Source organism: Xyrauchen texanus, chromosome 43, assembly GCF_025860055.1.
Source record: "Xyrauchen texanus isolate HMW12.3.18 chromosome 43, RBS_HiC_50CHRs, whole genome shotgun sequence".
Taxonomy (NCBI): Eukaryota; Metazoa; Chordata; class Actinopteri; order Cypriniformes; family Catostomidae; genus Xyrauchen; species Xyrauchen texanus.
Window position 1 is genome coordinate 10,045,185 of NC_068318.1, and position 24,284 is coordinate 10,069,468.

A 24,284-nucleotide genomic window follows, 5' to 3' on the forward strand; every position below is an offset into this window, starting at 1 on the left:
GGCATGATGCTGACAGATGAGGTAGTATAATTCAAATTACACAGTTATGATTTTTTTATTACAAATTATATATATTATATTTGACTCTCCAGTGCTGGAACAGGGCTTAAACAAAGTGTGGATATAGGTCTGACTATGCGAGACTGTAGTTTGAAATAATCACTTTTCTTTGCGTGATACGTGGACTGGATTTATACAATAGCCTATGTTGGCGTGAGCTAGCTAGCCAGCTTTATCAGAAGCCATTTGGAGGATGATGACAGTAGCTGTTTATAAAATAGAATGTACATTATAAATATGTTGACGCAATTCAGTCCATCACAACTGACATTTTCATATATTTTATATTATTGATATATTTATATAGTGTTATAATAATAGATTGTATATATATTTTCTGTATAACCAAGTTACGTTATGCTAATGAATGGGTATTTTTGCATTATTTTGAACATTATCTAGCATTCATTTCATGTGTTATTGTAGTTTAGCTAAAATTATGCAGATCAATCCTTATGGCACTATATTTCACATGCTTTGCAGTTATGTAAGCTTACCTGTCCATTAAGAAGAACTCCAAATCAGGGTCGGTTTTGATCTCCAAAACCGAAGGAAGGTCCCTCCAGGAATCAAATGCCCTGCCGACGTTCACTCTAGTTTTCTCTCAGCCGCGATCACGTTTCCGTTTAGCCAGACGGGATTCAGTAGATAAATGTTTTTTTGGCTTACTCTGAGTTTGTGTAGGAGTCGGTGTTGTGCTGGAAACCGAACATTTGCTGGATTCCATCTCTAAGATAACGTTACCTAGTGTTGCAATTTGTTGTCGCTGTTGAATAGCGGAAAAGAAGCTACTGTCTGAGGCAAGGCTCTCAGGAGCATGCAAAAACATCACATCCTTTGGATTTTCCCGGCAAAAGCAACCCGCTCCATTCACAAGAAAATCCATCTACAGGCTTTAATAAGCAGCCTAGGAAGTCCGGGAAGGGCACATTTTTTAAGTTACTTTACAAGCGTTCTCACATTGTCAATAAAAGGGTGAATATTACATGCTAATTGTTACATACTGCACCTTTATACAAAAAGTTTGAGGTTAAAAGTTATGTGAAATTATAAGTGTGTATCTACCTAAAAAGTGTTTATATTAACACAACATGCTGTAACTGCCATTTCAATATATATATATGATAACTTGTGATAACTTAAAATATATAAAATAAGCACATGTGTGGAGGATAATGCACCTCTGTGAAAGGATGCATTTATAAAACTGTTAAAATGTAGTGTAAAATTGTATTATCTGGTATTTGTGCATATCATGTGAAGAATGATCTCTGAAATGTTAAGGTATCTAAAAATAAGTTACATTTTTAAACGTGTTATGAACAAATGAAAGCAAATATCAGTATAAGACTAAAATATTAGTGAACTATTGTATTATGCTAAACACATAGAGAACAGAACTTACATTTGACTAGTATACTGTAGGTTCTCTTTTTGAAATGACTTAAATGTGTACTGTATATTTGCAGTTATGTGAGTGTGGTTGTAGTAATGTCAATACCATCATTTTATATTTTTACCTTATGTATGTGTATTGTAAGTGCTAAATGGTCACAACAAATGCACTTTGCATGTAACAGTTTTTTTTTTAGATAAAGAGATACAGAAATTACAGATTGAATATCTCAAAAACATACATTTATAAGTAAATTCAATTTTCCTCACCCTACACTCAACATCCTAAAAGAAATAAATATTGCATGCAAGAAGAACTCACTAAAAAGCAATAACATGAGCAATTGTTTCTTCTTTAATTTCTGCTCTAAATCTGATGGTTTTCCCTAGTAATTTTAGCTCTCTTTTTGCTTGAGAAAGGAAACACAATATCTTTGAAAGACTGGGAATGAAACAAAAATCTGTGTTATTCAGGGGTCCTCTGGGGCCAAGTGTAATGTGGCTCCTAAATGGACAATAGAGGCTTTTATACAGAGAATCACACAGACAGTCGTGTTCTTGTTTTACTTCTTTGTCTCTTCAATCTGTTCGACTTCGCTGGATTCATCAACCACTTTACCGTTGATCATGGTTTGCGTTACCACCTTCACTATCTTACGGGTACGGACATCAGGCTCCTCTACAGATACAGAGACAGTGAGAGAGATGGTTACGATAAATCAGATTCCTTTCAAACAAATAGACTGTGCTTAAACACTGTATAGTGCAAGGTGTTGCTATGGACGGCTCTGTTCTGAGAGGTTACTGTGTTTGGTAGCGTTTAAAGTGTCGTTAGTTTCAGGTGGCAGCCGGTGTGGAGCCCAGGTGAGACGGCAAACTGACTGCCTGTACTGTAGAATATTCCAGAAACTACAGTCACTCAGTTTGTCTGTGTTTGCAGAATAGAATTACATTGTTGGATCATGCTTTGGCTTCTTGCAGAACTATTTTCATTAGTGGAGCAAAACAGACAAAATAATCGTCCATACTGTGTCTAAAAATGTTAGTTCCTTGATAATAACTTCTTGTTTTATACAGCAAATAGTTACTGTTATTTCATATCAATATCACAATTACAATTGTGCTGTGGTATTGAATATCAACATGACTGTGATTCAGACTTAGGCAGCACGGATGCAAGTGTGATGATACTTTTTTGATATTCTTTGTTACATCCATGTTGTGTCGGAATTACCATAATTTTGAGATGACAACTCTTTGTCAGCTTTGTTGTTGATGATAACCAAAATCATTAATCAATACATTTCACTTCTAGACAATCCTGATGATGAAGATCTAGATAAATGGTGCTGGGAAGGAGGAGGGTTTCACTGAGAAAACTACTGAGCTAAGATATTTTTCAAATTTTTCTTCAAATGTGTTCTGGTGAAGAAAAAAGTAATACCCACCTGGGATATCATGAGGGTGAGTAAATAATGAGAGAATCTTAAACTATCCCTTTAAAATTATTTTAGCTTCAGCATCTAATATAGTTAAAAAAATGCAAAAGCATCATCATGCATTGGAATTCTATGTAACAAACACAAGGGGAGCGATAAAAAGAGTGAAATGTTCCAGTGGTGTTTTTACGAAATATCAGCAAAGGAGCTCTTGGAACGCTACTTTTCCAATCAAATTAGTCGACTATAGAACTAAACTGTTGTGTAATTTAAAATGGATTATTTAAATCTAGAAAATTGGCTTCTTCCAATTTTCCCTTAAAGGAAAGTTCAACTCAGGTAAAACAAGTCAGTAGATTAAAATATGGGAGGAAAGGAGAGAGATTTGTTTATCGATTAGACTAGAGCTCATGGTGTTTTGCACTTAAGCAAGGTGTTTAGAACTGTGTAATATTGACTTGTATGTGAGTAGTATTGAGAAAATTATCACAATCGAGTACCAGAGACAGAGTTTGACTTACTTATTGATTTAGACAATATTTGTTAGTTTTATGTAAAGTTCCTCTAAAGTTAGCAGAATCTAGCATGTAAGATCACTTTGTGCAAATTTGTTCTAAAGTTTGCTGAATGTAGCGTGACATTACAACAGCACATTTTTATGTGTGAATACTCACTCTTGGGTGGTTGAGGAATCTCTTTAACCCTATGAAATAAAAAAGAAACATGATTCAAGTATTAAAACAATCATTCAGCCACAAAAATACATTACACAATAACCAATATCAGTATCACATAAAAGGAAGAGTAAAACTGGAGCAAAGTCCAAGAAGAGATTTTAAAGCCTCCACTAAAGTTCTCAAATCTCATTCTATAATATTTGGAATGCTCAGACTGGCGTGATGCGTTTGGTTATGAAACAAGTTAAAAGGCATTTGCTCTCAATGTGAAAAAGTTATACATTTACATTAAAGGTGCTATATGTAAGACTGACAACAAGCGTTTGCAACAGGTACTGCAGTCTATATTGGAGAGTTGTCTGCCCTGCCCCACGCAAATTAGCCAATTCAGCATACATTTTAAAGGGGTCATGACATGGTTTTTTTTATTGTATTATTATGTTCCCTTAGGTGCAATTATAGTATTAATATATATTTTTTTAAGAAAAACTTTTAAAATCTAGTGATTTATGACCTTTTCCCACCCTGTTTCTCATTCTCTGATTCAAACAGTCTGTTTTGGGGGCGTTTTCCATTTAAGACTTCAGTGTTAACGCCCACTGTTATGATTGGCTAACGTCAGTGCCTATGTATCAATTATTGACGCTCCCAGCCAGAACAATATGCAAGTAAACTAAGTAAAAACACTGTGATTATTCATAATGAATGAAATTGCGCTTTAAAAAGTAGTTTAAAGTTTAAAATAGATTACTTACAGTTTGCGTCGTCGTTGTTCCCAGAATAGTCGGCACGGACTTATCTTTGAGCAACAGTTTTCTGGCAAAGCCAGCATCATATTGAGATTTGTTCTCAAAACAGTCATCCTTAAAATGTACAGAACAAACGCTTAAGTTAACACTGCCGTGACTGGGTCAGTCCGCAAAAAATAAACTGCATCCATTTTTCCCTGACGTCTGGATCTTTCGGCAGCTTATTCAGAGGTTTTGTTTGACCACAGCCAGGAACAGCACATCTGTGTGGCATCGTAATTTTCCTGTGCACAAGTAGTCTCTGTCAGAGCTCGCTGTCCATCGACTGAACACTTGTGAGGCGCACGGCGATACGAAATGAGCGTAGTCTTGCGCTTAAAGCGTAGTTATCTTGTGCTGGAGGCGGTCATATGCAAACGCTGTTACGTCACTTCTAACCGACATGTCACTTCTAACCATGAATCCAGAACGAGCTGTATTTTGAGCTTGATTAAATAAATGATTCGTTTAGAATGGGGAGGACGTCTTAAAATATTAAACTTGCAGGACGTTTTAATGATACAAAGACCTCTTATATACCAAAAGATCAAGGCAAATTTGGTTTCTCATGTCATGACCCCTTTAAAGGATTTCTGGGCTTTAAGCTGTCTCTATCTTCCAAAGGCATCTCCATTATGTAATCTTGTTTTACTATGCCTCTGGTTGTGGTGGTCTTTAGACGGATGGCGAGGCTTTTTAGTCGGATGGAATCTGTTATCTCTGATCCAGTTCGTTTGCCGACTTCCATGGCCGCAGCATGCAGTGTTGTTTGCTTGCAAACTTGTTCAAATCTGGCAACCCAGCAGTGTTGAAATACTACTGGGCAGTGGGCGGGATCACACAGGACAAAACATAAACAGAAATTCCGGATCGGAATGGAAACTTCAAAGTAGAATAAACTAGCTGTAGCATTGTTATCAGAGAAACCAGAATTTCCTAAATCTCTAATGACATATTATGGTCATTATATGATTTAGTACTGTAAAAATATTATGTATAGCACCTTTAAGTAATTAAAAATTGTAAAAATAAAAAGATTTGCTAGATTTTTTGCTGCTAAGTCTGTTCCTAACACAAAGTTATTGTATGGCTTCAGAAAACTTCATAAGTCTTATATTATTATAAGGAATATAGTGCACAAGACATATGGACTACTTTAATTGTGCTTTGTGGTGTCTGTTGTCCCTATTTACTGTCACTTTTTAGAAAAGAGCTGTGTGAAGATTGTTCAAAAATTATCCTTTTGCGTTCCATGGAATAATAACGGCGTATGTGTTTGGAAAATATGAGTGAGTAAATAATGACAGAATTTTCATTTTTGGGTCAATTATTCTATATATGAATTCTAAACTATAGTCCCCAGCATCCCTAGCACTTACATCTCCTCCCCCTCCAGCAGTCTCCTGTAGGTGGCGATCTCCATCTCCAGGTTCTGCTTGATACGCAGCAGCTGCTCGTAATCCGTCTTAGTACGCTGCATGTCCAGGCGCAACTGCGAAAGGTTGTCCTCCAGCTGGGCCAGGGTCGCCTGCAGTCGCTCCATCTCCTGGGTGTACTTCTGCCCCGTCTCGCCCAGGTTACCCTCTAGAGCCGCCACCTGTGGGGAGATGAGGGGTTACAAAAAATAATATTTGAGTCAAAACTGTGACTTAGTGGTTAATGCACATGCTCATTTATTGAGTTGTGGTGCTAGTGAGGGCAATGCAAGAATAACAATTTCATTTACAATTTTTCTTCCTGTCATTTCCTGTCCTATGACTCACTGTCCTTATAAATGATGACACCATTAAGGTCAAACATAACAGGAATAGTTCACCCAAAAGTAAAATCTGTAATTATTTACTCATTCTATGTCGCTCGAAACCCATCAAGAAAGTATTCAAAGGGTTTATCTGTCATATAATGAAAGTGAATATTTTGTTAATTTTGAAAAAAAAAATGTTTTTATTTTCTGTTTTGCATTTTATTTTATGGCCATTGTTAGCTGTATTAATGTTACTATTCATTATATGTATTTAAGTAATTAATGTATTAATTAATAGATGTTCCCCTTCTGTCACTCACTCGACGTTGTGTCGATATAGTGACACTAGGGGTCTCTCTTGAAAGTCTCTGTTACCTCTTATCTTTGAGAAAAGGATGCATGCCCCTCCCCCAGACATACGGGTATAAAAGAAGGGAAGCGTGCGTCTGTTCAGACAAATCTTTTCTTCGAAGCCGAGCGGTTGTGTTTCAGCGATTTGAATATATCCACTGCTGTTCCACTCACCTCTTCAAGAGCGTATGCTGTTGGAGACACGGCGCAAATCAGCAGCTTTTCTCTTCTCTGCACTCGAGTGCAGACTACGCCCCTGGGTGCTTCGACAGCCTCCTAAAAGAGTTTTATTTCTCTAAAAGAGTATATTTCTCTAAAAAAAGCAAGCACTTGGATGTTGAATGTCTTTTTAAAGACACATCTTTTTCAAGATGCCCTTCCGTCCTTTTATTCCTGTATGCGGTCGTTACCTCTTTGCTTAGACGGCCATGGGTGCTGCCTCACGTGTCTGGGCAGAGAACACACTGAGGCAGCATTTGTGGATGGTTCATGTTCTCATTGTGAGAACATGACCAAGGCAACGTTGCGGTCGCGGCTTTCCTTCTTCCGGGGGAGTTGGAGGCCAACACCGAGCTGTCCACTATGCTTGCCTGGGCCACCGCGAGTGTTGGGCTGAACCCTACGTCCTCCCCCTCAGCCCTTGCGGCTTGACGATTGGTTCTTGGGCACGGGGCGCCACTCACAGCCACCCCCCACCCCCAGTTCCTTTCTTCCCAGAGGTGCACAATGAGTTGACGAAATCATGGAGGGCACCTTTTACTGCCCGAAACCGGCTTCCTCGCTCGTCCGCTCTCAGTACCTTTGACGGCGGGACGGTCCACGGATACACGGAACACAGGTGAATAAGGCTGTTTCGTTGCACCTATGCCCGCAAAACACCGCCACCTGGCAGTATCGACCATCACTCCCCTCCAAGGCCTGTAGGTTGGCGTCGTCTCTGGCGACCAAGGTCACGGCGCAGGTACTCGGACAGGCAATAGCCACCCTTATGGTCCAGGAACATCCTCTGTGGCTGAATCTGGTCGAGATGTGGGACCCTGACAAGGCTCACTTTCTCAACACCCCCATCTCCCAGATCGGCCTATTCGCCCAGCAGTTCTAGGCACTGGTCTGCTTGCCAAGTGCATCCCCCTGCGACAGTAAAACACCAGGCAGCTCTCAGCCCCAGTATAGAGCTCCCCGCAGGAGACAGCTGCCCTCCGTCTCACGGACCTCCTCCCGGACACAGAAGGCTCCCAAACACTCCAGAGATGGGCAACCCTGGGAGAGAGACGTCTGCCGCAGAGCTGGTGATCAGACCACTCCATCCCCCGGTGGAGGGCCGAGTGGAGAATAGTTTGTTCCTTTTCTTTGTTTGCCTACCCACATTGTCAAAAAAAGAGCAGTTTCCTCACCCCATGGGTCACTTAGCCAGTGCCCATAACCACCGTTCTCAAGGCGATAAGCCACCGAGCACCTGCAGCCAGGCCCCCATGAACGCAGACCCTCAGCCTTCACGTGCCAAACTGCACCACACCCGTGCCTCAGGCTGGCAGGTGGTGAAGAGTCCAGAGGTCGTCGCTACAGAACCTCTTCCTCAGTCGCCTACCCCCACCAGGCCGGGTACAAAGAGGGAGGTAAGTGCTTTGAGCCTCTCCTCAGCACAACCACCTCGGGACAATGCAACGTGACGTTGCCTGCCCCCCCCCCCGCCTTGAGGCCCCATCTCCAGGTATGTCACACGTGATCATCTCCTTAGTGCCCCAGGCCCATAGCTTGGACGCATGGCTTCCGCTTTACAACCCGTCGCGGTGGCTGCCAGGACCATCCGACTCGGCTATGCGATTCAGTTCACTGGTGCTGGGCAAGAACGCCTCCACCCTGTGTTCGAATTCACAACCCTTCTGCGCAAGGACGCGATAGAGCCTGTCCCTCCAGCCGAGATGGAGAAGGGTTTCTACAGCCCAGGAAAGGAGGTGGGTTGCGGCCAATCTTGGTCCTACGAGTTCTGTCTGATCAAGATGCTGATGCAGAAACTTATTCTGACATGCGTCCGGCATCAAGGTTGGTTCACGGCGGTAGACCTTATTAATGTGTACTTTCATGTCTCAATATTACCCTGTCACAGACCCTTTCTATAGTTCACTTTAATGGCCAGGCATATCAGTACAAGGTTCTCCCCTTCGGTCTATCCCTGTCCCTTCATGTCTTCACGGAAGCCACAGAGGCAGCTCTTGCCACGTTAAGGGAAGTGGTCATTCGCATACTAAACTACTGGCTAATCGTAGCACACTCTCGACAGTTGCTCTGTGCACACAGGGACCTGGTGCTCACGCACCTCAGCCGTTTAGGGCTTCGGGTCAACTGGGAAAAGAGCAAGCTCTCCCAGGTTCAGAGCATCTCTTTTCTCGACATGGAGTTAGTCTCAATAACAGCACGCCTCACGAGCCAGCGCACGCAGTTGGTGCTGAACTGCCTGGGTACGTTCAGTCCGGGCACAGCAGTTCCACTGAAACAATTTCAGAGGCTCCTGGGGCAAATGGCATCCTCAGCGATGGTCACGCCGCTCAGGTTGATGCATATAAGACCACTTCAGCACTGGCTTCAGACTCGAGTCCCAAGATGGGCATGGTGCTGCAGCACGTGCCATGTGTGACCCTCACCCCTTCCTGCCGTCACTTGTTCAGCCCTTGGACAGATCTCCCCCTACAGCAGGTGTCCAGATGCATCGTAGTTACTACGGACGCCGCCCAGTTGGGCTGGGGCGCTGTGTGCAACGGGCATGCAGCCGTTGGCTCCTGGTTGGGGCCCCAGCTGGGTTGGCACATCAACTGCCTAGAGTTGCTGGCTGTATTTCTTGCCCTGCGCAGATTTCTGCCATTGATCTGCGGCAAGCACGTGTTGATTCTTTCAGACAACACAGCGACAGTAGCGTATATAAATCGTCAGGGCAGCGTTCATTCTCATCGCATGTCGCAACTCGCACACCATCTCCTCCTTTGGAGTCAGTGCTTTGGAGACTAAGGTCACTGCACGCCACTCATATCACGGCCAACCTTAATGCCACATCGGACGTGCTGTCACGTAAGGTAACGCTCAGCGGAGACTGGAGTCTCCACCCTCAGGTGGTACAGCTGATTTGGGCTCGGTTTGGCACAGCACAGGTAGATCTGTATTCCACCCACTGCCTGCTCTGGTACTCTCTGACGGAAGCCCCCCTCAGCACAGATGTGCTGGCACACAGCTGGCAAGTACCCATTTCCCCCAGTGAGCCTACTTGCACAAGTCCTGTGCAAGGTCAGGGAGGATGATGAACAAGTCATTCTCGTGGCCTCCTATTGGCCCACTAGGACTTGGTTTTCGGATCTCACGCTCCTTGTGACAGCACCTCCCTGGCAAATTCCCCTGAGGATTGAACTTCTTTCTCAGGGATGGGGCACCCTCTGGCATCCACGCCCAGACCTCTGGAACCTCCACATCTGGCCCTTCAGAAGGTCTAAAATGGTCTACCACCATCCTTTGTAGACACGATCACTCAAGCTAGAGCTCCCCCTACCAGGCTTTATGCCCCAAAGTGGCACTTCTTCATAAATGGGTGTTCTTCCCGATCTGAAGACCCGCAGAGGTCGGTCAGTGCTCCCGTTCCAGCAGGAGAGGCTGGAGGGGCGGCTGTCCCCCTCCACCTTGAAGTTCTATATAGCTGCCATAGCGGCTCATCACGATGCAGTGGCTGGTAAGTCATTTGAGTAGCACGACCTGATCATCAGGTTTCTTAGAGGAGCACAGAGGCTGAACCCTCCTAGGCTATGCCTGTTCCCCTCATGGGATCTCTCCATTGTCCTCTCGGACCTTCCGAGATCCGCGTTTGAGCCACTAGAATCAGTCAGACTAAAGGCCCTCTCCTTGAAGATGACCCTCCTGATTGCGCTCACTTCCATCAAGAGGGTTGGGGACCTGAAAGTGTTCTCTGTCAGTGACCCTTGTCTGGTCCGGCAGACTCTCATGTCATCCTGAGACCCTGACCGGGCTACGTTCCCAAATTTCCTATGACCTCTTTCTTTAGGGTTCAGGTAGTGAACATGCAAGTGGTGCTCCGGGAGGAGGCTGAACCAGCCTGTGTCCGGTGCATACTTTGCACACCCACTTGGATCACTTGCAGGGCTTTAGACACTCTGAGCAGCTCTTTGTCTGCTTGGTGGACAGTGTAAAGGGAACGCTGTCCCCAACAGAGGCTTGCCCACAGAGACTTGTGCTGGCCTTCTAGACCCGGGCTGTGCCCGCCCCCTCTGGGTTCAAGCACACTCTACAGGTGTGTGGCATCTTCGTGGGAACTGGCCATGGCACCTCTCCAGCAGACATCTGCAGAGCGGAGGGCTCCCTCTGCACCGGTCACTGTGTTTGTAGAGCTCCTCCCCGTCGAGGCAGGACCTACCACTACGCCACTTCCATGTGTTGCTGGTAAGCCTATGTGACGTATTTACCACATGTTAATCTCCCCTGTTGGGCAGGATGTGGTCTCCACGGGGTCTTTTCCCCCTGAAAGAATAGGATTGGAAAAGAATGCCTTCCCCGATGCGTGTAATAGCGTTAGATGGCCCCAGCCGCATCTAACACTCTATGGAGAGAAAACAGAGAGAGAGAAAAGGCTGTGGCTGGCGCAGCCTGCTCCCCGGCTAGTTATGTTGCTTCCCTCCCTCAGTGATGGGGGGAACTATATGACATCTCTTGGGGCATTGGGGAAGGTTTCGTGCAGTCTGATGCACCTGCTATTTCCGCACGCAACAGCTTGCTTGCACCTGCATCAGCAGCCCACGTAACACATTCCGTGTTGTAGCATTTTTAAATAGGGACCCCTCATGTCACTACATCAACACAACTCACAACCTGTCTGAACAGATGCACGCTTCCCTCCTTTTATACCTGTATGTCTGGGGGAGGGGCATGCAAATTCTATTAGCAAATTCTCATTGGCCTTTTCTCAAAGACAAGAGGTAACTGAGGCTCTCAAGAGAGACCTCTAGTGTCAATACATTGACACAACGTCTCGTACACTCCATCAGGGAATGGAGGTTACGACAGTAACCGAGACGTTTTAGTGTACATTTTGTTAATATTATTAATTTGATGGTAACATTGTAAATAAATATTGCCTCATTAAGTATGTTCAATGTTGCTAGCTACTTTTTGATTGTAACTTGCTGTGTATATTAAACTACTTTGAAACTCATTTTAGCTTGACTGTAGCTTAGCTACTTTAAACTATGAGTAGCTTGTCAACACAGTTTCAAAGTAGCTTCCCCAACACTTCTCAAACCTTATTTGTTCTTGCTACATGAGTTAATGACATTTGGTTTAAGAGACACAATAGCCTATGCAATGAAAAGGGAACAGTTGCCCTTCTGATTCAGCATTATGTCCCGCATATTTCTCCAGAAACTTTTAACTACAAACTGAACTTGATTATCGTCTAAAATTTATTTTAGCTTAAAAATGCAAATGTATATATTCTGAAGAAGCAGTAAATGCGATCTGAGGTAAAGAGTGTTAGATTTAATATATTTTAACATTTTAAAATGTTCAAAAGCTTGTTTTCTGAAAGTGAAATCAGCATTGGACAAATAGTTCAGATAGTTTATAGTCTTGAAAAAAGTGCAGAACATTCTGAGAACGTCATTCAGCTGACTTTAGTTGTCTACAGAACAGGGTAAAGCTAATTTAAGTTTGAGGGAAAAAAGGCATATATAGGTCTATACATTTTTTTTTGTTTGGTAATGAATTTTTTTAATTTAATGCTTTTTTCTTTTGGTAATTATTATTTTTTTTATTTTATGCTTTTTTCGTTTGGCAGTTTGTTTAATTTAATACATGGGAGTTCCAAAAAAACATTTTTTTTTTTTTTAAAAAGCACGCTGAAACTTTTCACCTAGTATTGTGTATTTATTCTTAATTTAAAACATCTTTATGCACAGAAATATGTTTTTTGTACTGTGGTCTGCCGTTTATTATTTTTAATGGTGTGGAAAAACAACTTTAATAAATAAACGGATGGATACTGCAATTAAATTAATCGCAAACAGTGGCCATTAATTTGTTCAATGTGCACAAGATATTTGTGTTAGCACAGATTGTCTCTATATGCCGTAAAGTTCAATCCATAATCACATACAATAAATTGGCTTTCAATACTGTCGTCATGATTAACACAGGCTAACGATTGGGGCAAACTCTGTCATGAGAGACTACATTTTTGCATTAATGCCAATTTTAAAAAGTGTTTCCAAACCATTTTTTCACAACATTTGATGTATCGTCATAGAGCTTATGCACTTCAGTTAAATGGAAAAATATTGTGTCGACATTTGTTACATTTTAGCGATAATGTGCATTTCCATCAGCTTTATTTTGATGCGCTAAAACTTTTTTAGCAAAAAATCCTTGGATGAGAACCATGAAGTTTGATGTTAGCTATATAGCCGCCATATATTATTTACTGAGTTAATTTGATTTGAGAGTGAATAATGACTTAAATGTCGTTCTGTACATTGCACAAAGTGAACATATGCCTTCAGAAGACTTATATATTGGATGAGTTGCATCAGTTACTTTGACTGTGGTTTTATGGCGCTATGTCTTTTTTTGAGCTTAACAGACCGGAATCACTATTATGGGTATCTAAATGAGTGTGTTTGGTGAATAATTACAATGAATCTGAAGCTATTTCATCTGTCAATAAGTTGATCCAATTTACTTTACACGTAATTGTGTTTAAACTGCCACCCACCGGTTGCTGATAAGGTGAGCCGTGGGTATAGATAAAAAAGCTTCTCTTGCTACTGGTCACATGCAGATGATATGGAAGGGTTTTAAATTAACACTTATAGTCCTCTGGTCATGCAAAATACTTAATACACTGCTGTATTACCTTCCCAGTTTATTAGTTAAGGAGACATAAAGGATATCAAAGCACCATAAAATCACTTTAAACACACTATTAAAATAGTCCATCTGTGCTATGTTCTGAGTCTTGTAATGGACCACTTATTTTGTGCTTTTATGTTTTTATTTTATGATAAAGAGCATCATACACATTGTGCAAAATAACTTTTGTGCTTCACAAAAAATGTACATTTTTGGGGAAACGGTTCCCATAGGCATTTTAATGTTTAGTGCAAGTTTGTGTTCACTTGTGCCTATTTATTTTTAATGCATAGTTATGTATGTGTGTCTATCCTGATGCATGCATACTGTATAAACTTAAAGCTTGTGGTTGTTTCTTTATTTGGAATTGTGCGTTTATGTGAGTGTGGGAACACACGTGCCCAAAATAACTGTATTAGCTGTGACACTACTATGAAACATACCCATATGTGAACTTAAACCTTGCCTTATTTACTCAATCGTAACCTGTTTATAGTAACTACAGCTGAGGAGCTGGGAGCGATCTTGGATTGGCATGAGACCGAAAGGTCATTGCAACAAGCAAACCCGTTTCTCAGCTAAACTTTTGATGGAAAAGCTCCTTTTGGGAGAGAATTCAGCCAGAAGCATATTTCCAAGTGTACCACTATGGTGGCTACTGACCCCTTTTTGAAGTCACTATCTAGCTGTTTTCCAAAAACAAGCAATGTCAATGTGCCTGGCTGCTTACATTTGACTTGTGGAAGTAAGTACGGGCATGAGATGGAGCATTTATGGTCTGGGTCATTAAATTGCATAGATGTAAAGGGCAAGGTTTTACATTCCAGTTCTAAGCTGTAATTGTATCTACATTGGCCAGCACTTTAGAAGTTCACTCAGAGAGCAGTAATGGTCTTTAAAATGTTCCCCTGCCTGGAGCTGACCTGTTTGTGCAGGCTCTCCAGTTCCACTTCGAGGGTCTGCAGGAAGCGCTGTCTCTCAGTGAGTTCACTTTGAGCCCCTCTCAGAGCCTCGTTACTCTCTCTCACCTGCGTCTGCACCATGTCCAACTATACACAAAATACACACACGTATTCAGTGGATAAGTTAATCAAGTGTGAAAGACCACCATTCAACATAAAGCATAATGCATTCAGTAAAAGGTATTTTGATGATTTAATAATAACACAAATTCTGGTCTAACATCATAAAACCCTTATAAAAAAGTACTGTGGTGTTACCATGGTACGACAATGTTATCAGCGGTAGTAAACCTTTACCATGGTATATACTCTACATTGCACCAGTGCGCTTTGTGGTCTTTTGACATAGGTGATTTAATTTTTATTCAATTGTATTTGCCATTATTGTGTATTAGAGTGCAATGTAAATACCATGGTTTAATTTACAAAACATAGGCCTATCACTACCATAGAACCACATCCAAAAAACATGTTACCATGTTTTTTTTAAGTACCTTGGAGTAACATATAAATGCCATAGTTTTACTTACAAAAAAATACTATAGTAGTAACATGGTACATGCCCAAAAAAACATGGTTGCATCTTCACAAAGATGGTCTTAGGGAACTCTAAATGTGAGCTGGCAGTCATATTATTGGTTTTGACCCAGTTACCTTGAGTAAACCGACCTTTTTACGGTACCAGTTCTCAGTCTCCTCCTTGTTCTTATGGACGATGCCTTCATACTGAGACCTAAGCTCAGCCAGAACAGTCCCCAGCTCAGGTCCGTGGGCCGCATCCACCTCCACATTGACTTCTTCTTGAGCAATTCGTCCCCTTAGGCTGTCTATTTCCTGTAGAGGTGGTGAAACAAGAAATGAGAGACAGATAAGGAGACACAAATGTTGTACAACTAAACAAATTTCATCATGGTTTACTATGGAACTAATAAACACTGTTAGTCTATGTCAAATGAGATATTTTAACATGTTTGAGTAGGTAAAGTGTGTGTGTATTCTGTGTTTGAACATGGGTGTGGTTTGTATGAGGATATGAGACCGTACGGAGTGAATCTTGGGAATTTGACACCACGCAGTGGCACAAGGTAGGTGGAAGATACTTCATTATTAAGTTCTTGTGAATGAATATTTAATAGTGTTGATCTCATGTTTCACTGAAAGGGACCGCACAGTGTGTCGCTCACATAAACAGACAAACACTGTATATTGTTACTGTATATTAGGTATATTTACAGCCACATCACCGCACCCTTCTCTCCAAATATACCTAGCGATTAAGTGTGAGAAAGTGTTAACTGTATTAAAACAGTACTTCATAAATATTACCTGAGCCGGTTTTTCTTATCTTACTATGAAAACTATTGCAACAGTTCCCACTGAGTCAGATTAAGGGCTGTTAACACTAAAAGCATTTTATTTATTTTTAAGCATGCATAGATTCTGTGTGAAGTTAAAAAGTACTTTAACTGTTGCAATCACGAAAAATGCAAGACATCATACACAATATATCCGTTGTGCTGCATCTAGCTTTTTTTGTGCAAGAAAGTGTTCTGTCTGAATGGTACCTTAACATTAAAGCACCAATTAAGGCCTGGAACATACTCAGCACAAGCATGTGAGCACAGATGTGTCATTGCATTCTGAAATGTGTCTAAAATCACAAAACACCTGTATACTATTATATCCATTGTGCAGCTTCTAGCTTTTTTTTAGTGCAAGAACGCTTTCTGTCTGAATGGCACCTTACCTTAACACCTTTATTGATGTTATGGAACATGTGTACAAGAGCACAAATTTGTTGTTGCATTCCAAATGTGTCAGAATGTAATTTAGGCCACATCCATACATCATTTTCATTTGAAAACTCAATTTTCAGTTTTCTAACATCATCGTTTTCCAGAGTGTGCTAAAAGAGAGCATTTAAAAATGCAAAATTTTGGGTGTCTGAAAATGCTGTTCCAATGTGGATGAGTGGTGTAAACAAAGAGAGATCAATGTAATTTTAAAAGAAAATGTATTAGTGTGGACCAGGTCTTAGAATATTATTGCAAGGTGCACTTGAGCAGAACTTACTGCCAATTGTCTACTTCTATGGAAAATGGTCTGCTTCTAAAGAGCAAAAGTTTGAAGAAATTCTTGCTGAGCAAATTAGTTAGCGAGTTATAGAATAATAACATATCTTCCTGAATGGCACAGACATTTGAAGGTGACTCAGTCGATAACATTTGTTATCACTACAGTAATGCAAGAACACATATTCATACACATAAGTATGTGCAATGGTAATGCACACTTGAGATTGTAAAGCATTCACGTATAGTAGCATTTGCATTCTTGAGCAGAATAAGTTTCTGCCCTAAAAACAACAATCAACAAACATTTGACTCAATGCCAGAAGGCTAGCTGGCAGCAACGTCTTAGATTGCATCAGCCAAAAGAGCTATATGGATTGGGTTACTAGTGATTCCAAGCATAGCCCTTGACTATCAAAGACAATAGAGGTCACAGTTTGAGACTCCAAGGGTTTACAAGCCAGTCACAGAGCTATACATCTGTTCCCCCTGTCCATGTGCATGGAAAAGGGGAACATGAGTTGCTTTATACGAACAGACACTCTGTCAATAACTTAAAGGAACGGGCAAATCAGTTTTGATTGGAACTCTTACTTCTGTGGTTTGTGTGTACTTAAAATGCATCCCAACTTGAGACAACGTGAGAAAGCCTCAAGCAAAAGGACATTTTGTTAATTGCTTGGTTTATATTTTGCAGCAGCTTGCTGGGTAGCCCACCCACAGTGAAATCCCATTGGTTCAAAAATCCACCCCTCATAACTACATATTAAACAACAAATACCTTCTGACTGGCTGTGATTCTGTCTAGTTGCACTACAGTTTTGCATTCAGTATGGACAGACAAATTGTTTGTTGCTGGAAACTTTTTCACCTGGTTGGGACACTGTGTTAATGTACACGTTTGTGGTATCTTTTAATTGATTTGTGGACTAAAGGAATGTAGGAATGAGGAACTGTTACTGTAAAGTTCAGCTTTAGTCATGCCATTTGTGTGCAGAGTGCTGACCTCCTCGTGATTCTTCTTCAGGAAGTAGAGTTCCTCTTTCAGGCTGTCCAGGTCTCCACGGAGTGTGGCAATGATCTGGTCATGGTCTGACTTTGCTTTCTTTAGGGCCACACAATCCCTCTCCACGGACTGACACATGGCATTCTCTGTCTCCCACCTAGAAAACAAGAACACATACAGTCCATATCTCCTAAAGTACCTCAAAAGATGTTTCAAAGATGTTGAGGAAGTCATACACTCACTTGATTCTGAAATCATCCGCAGCCAGCTTGGCGTTATCGATCTCCAACATGATGCGAGCATTCTCCAGAGTTTTCTTTCTCACCTACAAGATATAGCACATTAAGGTGCACATAATTGTAAATTTCTTTATTATTTCTTCAATACATTAAAACCACCAATCTAATAGTCATAGTGAAAGTGTAGTTTCTTTCTGGAGACATAACAATGCTTGGTTTTTTAGAGGATACAATATAATTTACCAAAGGTATCTTACAGCATACTTACAGTACAACATGAACAATGCCCATGAGGTAACCTGGTTTCTTAGCTGAATGCCATAATGGTCAACATGATCAAACAGAAAATCAACATGTTGCTTCCAAATGTTCATGTACCATAAAATCGACAACATTCTGATGAATTACTGACAAGTCTTTATCAATTCGGAGGTGTTCATCTTTTCCTCTGGTTCTACTGATGTAGACCAGGAAGTAATCACATTCAGATAAATAATGATGTGAGTGATTCTGAGGTTACATTTTTGCTGTAAAATTATATTTTTACTCCACTGATGTTTAGGTTTAGGGTTGGGTTTTGGGTTAAGGGGTAGAGTTAATAAAATGGGCATTCCTATTTACTATATAACATAATTTGCATAATCTCTGTGGATGTTCAACAACACTTCCAGCTTCGGCCACAAGGGGCAGTGGTTCAAATTTTGGTAAGTACAGACTGATTTCAGCATCAGAACTTTTATTAATGAATGAAGCATTTCTCTCATCTTGACTGGGGTTTGAACTTGATACCATTGGTAACCACTCAAGAGTTTTGACCATAATACAACTGCTTTTATGCAGATATTCTATCAGACTGTGGTAACCCTGCTGAAAAGACCAACTTAAACCAGCAATAGGTTCTATGCTGGTTCCAGCTGGTTTATGCTGGTTAGTGTTAGTTAGGCACTGGTCTAGCTGGTGGACCACCATGACCACACTCTTCACCTGCCAAAATGGTGATCAACCTGTATGGTCTTTCTAGTAAAGCTGGTTGACCTGTGATGTTTTGCTTGTTAAGAAGTTAAGAAGTTTAGAGGGAATATTTGCATCTTGACAACAGGGACAATCTAGTCTAATTAGACATTACTTTCCTTCTTTGTTAAAGGGTAACTGTTCTGTCCAAGGTGAGGTAATCATTTAACAAGCATGTCAGGGATGGGTAATGATCAGAGGGATTGCTGAGCAGACTTTTAAAGCATGTGTATACTTACAGTATCATGAGAAACACTAAAAAACATTTGTTCAGGAAACTCAAAAGACCATTCAAGTATTTAGTTTGTGTTAAGTTAATGTATATATGTTGTTGAAAATCGATGCACATCTATGTTTGTGTGGTATCAAGGTAATACCAGAATGTGCCTTGTTAAAGTTACATGTGTAATTTTTATGCTACTAGCGTTTCCAAATGAAATTTCCATACACGTTTCCCAAAGACTCCCCCCAGCTGGCATTGGTCGTTAAACAGACATTCCCACCCCAAACACACACCACTGGTTGAGCCAATGTTACTATGTCAAGATGGACTCAAAAGTAAAGACAAGAAAAAACAGAACAATATTTTGATAGCACCACAGAGCCACAGTTTTTACACTGTTTGAGGGAATCAACCTACAAATAGCGTAATTATAGTTTACCAGTTCTACTGGCAGTGTACAGTATTTAAACATTTAAAGCATTACACATGACCTTTAAAGGCTATTCAAAGCAGCTTGTACCCTAATATCTGGAATGTTCAGAATATCTGAGCACATACTTCCTGTTCTAGAGCATGGGCTTGGGCCATCATGGAATCGATGTCGTGACCTTTGGGCACACGATCCAGCATCAGTTGCTTGATTCTCAGTTCCAGGTCAGCGTTGGACTTCTCAAGAGTGCGAACCTTGTCCAGGTAGTTGGCCAGGCGGCTGTTGAGGCTCTGCATGGCCTCTTTCTCATTGGTGCTGTTTCCGTGCAGGCCGTTGAGGGACAGGTTGGACAGACCGTTCAGGTCAGTCATGCTCATGGAGGAAGAGCGAGTCAGGGGCTTGGTGGTTGCGAATGAGACGGCAGCTTTGGATCGGGCACGTCCGCTGTCCCTCAGAGACAAGCTGGTGAAAGAGGGCTGTCGACCCATAGAGAAACTCCGTACAGACATGCTAGATGCCATGTTCTCTGTGGACAGGGATGACATGACATTCCCAAAATTGGTGAATCATTATATAATTATAGCTTAAAGAATAGCCCTATTTTTAAAATATCACCAGTACTTAAAGGGATGCTTCACCAAAAAATCAGTAGTTCAGTGCAGGTAATATTGAAATATCCTAAAACTAGAAAACTACCTTAAATTTCCATTATTTTGATACCTTACTTGAGGTACCTAAAATATGTTTGTAACCTTTTTGTGATGTATTGTTGTAGCACAATTGTTGTATTGTTTGACCTAATGGCAAAAGGTCACAAGGAGTTCAGAGGCTTTTAGTTTGTAGTTCTGTGTTTTCTTTGTCTAGTCTTGAGATATCCTGTTTTCCTCATGTTTATGTGTCTTGTTCTCATTGGTTTATTGTCTTGTTAACTTGTTATCAGTTCTGTTCTGTTGTTGGTTCCTGTTTAGGAGTCTTGTTATCTTGTTGTTAGTTTAGTCTTGTCATTGGTTGTCTTTGTCATTTGTTTGCCTTGTCAGTGTATTTTAGCCCTCTAGTTTGCATTATTCCCTTGTCGAGTATTGTTAGTTGTAACTCTGTTCCATATCCCGTCTATCTGGTTCCTCATTTAGTCTAGTAATTTATGTTTGTTTTGTTCTGTTACCAGCACTGTAAATAAACAAAAATATGGCTATATTTAAAATATGGTTAAACTTGGGTTCACTCTTCAGTTACTTCGTCTCTGTCTGTTTTCAGCCGCCAGAATATTACAATTGTAAAATACAGTATAAAGTAACAATAAGCAAAGAAAATCTTAATTTCATTGCAAATCTCAAACAAATTCAAGACTTCCATTTGTAAACAAACAGAAGATTTTTTTCAGTCCAAGAATTTTCCATTGCTGGATTTTACATCTAGAAGTAAATGTCCAAACTCTGTAAAAATGACTTCTCAACTCTGGGCTGCTTAAGAGGGTCAATTCACACCTTCCTAATCCATTTATCTCCTGTCATAAAATGATAATCCTCTGACAGTCTGCTACTGTTGGAGAATTCTGGGATGAAGGAGTCTTTTATGTTGAAGTGAGACGCACATATTTTTACATATATGTTTAAAACAGCACCAATTCTCCTAAGTACACCTGGACACAGTTTGTCTTGGTTGTTGGCAGATAGGATGTTTCAAGCCTCTTGGAGAATTCACCACAGTCCTTCTATCTATTTAGGTCTCAATTGTTTCTGTCTCTTTATGTAATCTCAGACTGACACAGTGTTCAGTGGGGGCTCTGTGGTGTCCATGACATCTGTTGCAGGGTACCCTGTTCTTGTATTCTAATCTTTTCTATTTGCAAAAGTAACGTTTGGGAATCCATCATTTATATTTCCTATTGACACACTAAAGCTGAAGATATAATTAACCATGTTAAGACAAATGCTTTTGTGAAACATCTTAAGTGCCAAAGACCTTTGCTCAGTATTGTGTGTGTATATATATATATATGTATATATATGGGGGGAGGGGGGGAGGTATACTAATAAACTTTAAATATAGAAACACAACAGATCTCAGATCAGGTGTAGAGTAGAACATTCAACCAACACTCTTACCTTTTGCCCAAATTTTTAAACAAGTTCATTTGAGCTAAAACGATTAACTACTTTCCTTTTCTTGTTTGTTTGTTTTTTGTTAATTAAGTAAGCTATTAAAACTATCAAACAAAGCATAAAACTTAACTGAATGAAAAAGATCACATGATATGTAAATGGAGACTGCACTGTTGTTTTGTGTTGGCACATCAAACAATTAACTCAGCCACCTTCCTCTAATGCAGAGTCCGTTGTCTTGGAAACAATGCTGCTTTTGTTTTGTGTCTTATACTGTTTGAGTTACACTACACAAGATAATATAGTTAGTTTTTAGAAATTAAAATCATTACCCATTACCCAAAAGTTCTTAATGAAACCAAAAGGAAGGACTTTTCCCAAACCAACCAAGTATTCAGAATTACATAGTTACTTTCTTATGATTCTTGCAATAGAAATGTGTACATAACTGATTCAATCAATATTATAAATGTAGGTTTTCCATGCTAATTCAATGTGAATCATATCATATAGAATAACATAGACATTTGGTATTAGAAGTTGTCATGAGGGTTGATCTATACAGTATGTGGTCACTGTATTAAAAAAGTGAAAGAGGTTTCATACCTGTTGCGCTTGCAGGGGACGACTGCTTCTGGGGTGTGTGATGTAAAGTGCTCAGTACCTAACGGTGCCTTCATATAGAGCTCAGGGCAGGGGCAGGGCTCACAGTACCTGGACACCTGTGGGAGGAGTCTCCTCCCTCAATCCCTCTCATACTGGAGTTATTCACATCGAGGAGGTGTAACTCAAGACACCAAAGATCTCAGCATGAAATATTCAACAGGTTTCTGCTGTAACATGAACAAAGAGAATGAAGAGACAAAGCTGGCTCTATGTGCCTGCACAACAACATCTATGGCTGAACCCAAGGAGGCAGAACAGTGTTTACTGTACAATACATTCCTTATCATCCGCGATTCTCCCTGAACTAGATCAGAAGGATAGTGGATCTATTCAGGATTTTAGTTATCAGCTTTTGCAAACTGTGCCCTACTAAACCAAGACCTCAAAATTGATGCATAATAGTGATCTGGATTGATTTACTAAGTCAAGCATCACTATTATTGATTTGATTACTGATTTGAACAAACCCCTTACCCTCAGTATTAAACTTTGGTATGTAATTCATCCTAGCACTGTTTGTCCTATGGACAATGAAATATATTTGAAATTGTACAGCTTTTTATCAAATAGTCTTACTTGGAGTATGGACCCGGGCCATACCCTGCTGAAAAGAAACAGCTTAAACAAGGCATTGTGTGGGTCTTTGCCAGCTACCAATCTGGTTTCCGTTGTTCAAGCTGTTCTGCTTTGTTGGTTTGATGTACTTGTCAACTAGTCAGGTTGGGAGTCCAACAGGCAGACCAGCTAGACTAGATGAATGCCTGTTTGGCCATGCACAGAAACCAACTTAAAACCAATATAAATCAGATGAAAGTAGCAAACCACCTTTGTTTTTCAGCATCATATATCTTGGGATCTTAATGCCACAAAGACAGTAAGCAACCACCGAGAACACCCTAGCAAACAACTTAGCAACGCCCTAACAACCACCCAGAACACCCTAGAAAACAACTTAGCAATGCCCTAACAACAACCCAGAACACCCTAACAACAGCGAAGCAACCCCTTGAATCAAAACACCTTAGCAATCACGTAAAACTTGAGTTTTGCAAAGGAATATTTTCTTACGAAAATGTACAAATTTAGTTTGCGATAAGAACTGTTTCACAAAAAGTGATTCTTAATGTGATGCACACTGAGTCATGCTTGTTAACTCTTTTTAAATCTTCCCATGTAAACACAAGCATAGCCTAATCCTTCACTTACAGTAAACGGTGACATGGGAACAGGGTAGTGTAATGAAACAGAGGTCTATTGTGCCATTAAAGTCCCATAAACACATTGAAATACTCAGATCTCACAAAGCTAGACTTTCAGAGCTTTAAAGACTAGAGTAAAACAATATGACACCACTGAAATTGATTGGATTCACACATCCATGTGTTTTAGGTTACATGTTGCCTTGTGTCAGATTTGGTCCATATACGAAGAGAAAGGTTGCAAAGTATGTGCAAAAGGGAATGGGTATTTACAGAAGAGGTTTGGGACTGTGCAGATAATGTAAATAAATGTGAACTCACATATTGCAAATAAAATTATATCGCACAGTGACACTGGAAATGTTCTTTATTGAAGAGACCTAATGAGGCAGTCGCAAATAAATGTTTTTTTGCTTGGCAAACTTACTGGAGTTCTCAGTTATGTCTCATTTATGTATCAACTTTGTCTCTGATGTTTCTGCTAAAATCCCTTAACAGAAATCAAAATAGACAAAAATTTGACGATTATTTAAATATGCAGTAAGAGATCTGTAAAAACATACAGAAATCTTTGACTTTTAATTACAGACTTTGGTATCTATAATTTTAGCACAGTTTGAGAAATGTTTGAGATCCTAAATGCTAGAAGAGACACATGTGAGATTATGCAGATCTGTTTTTCAGACTTAGTCAAGGTTTCCATTTCCTGTCCATAAGGCCACGTCCACACTAATACGTTTTTGTTTGAAAACGCATCTGTGACAGGGCGGAGGGCAGGGCCGGATCGTGATTATACACACCCGGACCGTTAACGACCTCTCTCTGTCGCACCACCATCCGCTGTCGGCCTTTATCCCTCTTGGAGGCTTAGTTAGCCTGATAAGGGACCGAGTGTGTATAATCATGACCCGGCACCACCCTCCACCCTGTCACAGCATCTTTTTCTCTACATTTAGGGCTTCCATCCACACTGAGACTGCGTTTTTGCAGGCGAAGACCGAGCTTTTTGAAAATGCTCTCCCA

At 40.6% G+C, this 24,284-nt stretch overlaps 1 protein-coding gene across 1 annotated transcript; it reads right to left on the reverse strand.

Annotated features, from left to right (window-relative positions):
* Positions 1 to 1,566: 1,566 nt before the first annotated feature.
* LOC127635980 (keratin, type I cytoskeletal 18-like) lies at positions 1,567 to 22,089 on the reverse strand. Its single transcript, XM_052116310.1, has 9 exons — positions 22,003 to 22,089; positions 19,423 to 19,820; positions 17,634 to 17,716; positions 17,392 to 17,548; positions 14,983 to 15,147; positions 14,275 to 14,400; positions 5,739 to 5,956; positions 3,569 to 3,597; positions 1,567 to 2,134 (listed from the first exon to the last, which is right to left on the reverse strand). The coding sequence occupies exons 2-9, from the start codon at positions 19,813 to 19,815 to the stop codon at positions 2,019 to 2,021; spliced, it is 1,287 nt and encodes a 428-aa protein (XP_051972270.1). The 5' UTR covers positions 19,816 to 19,820; positions 22,003 to 22,089; the 3' UTR covers positions 1,567 to 2,018.
* Positions 22,090 to 24,284: the final 2,195 nt, after the last annotated feature.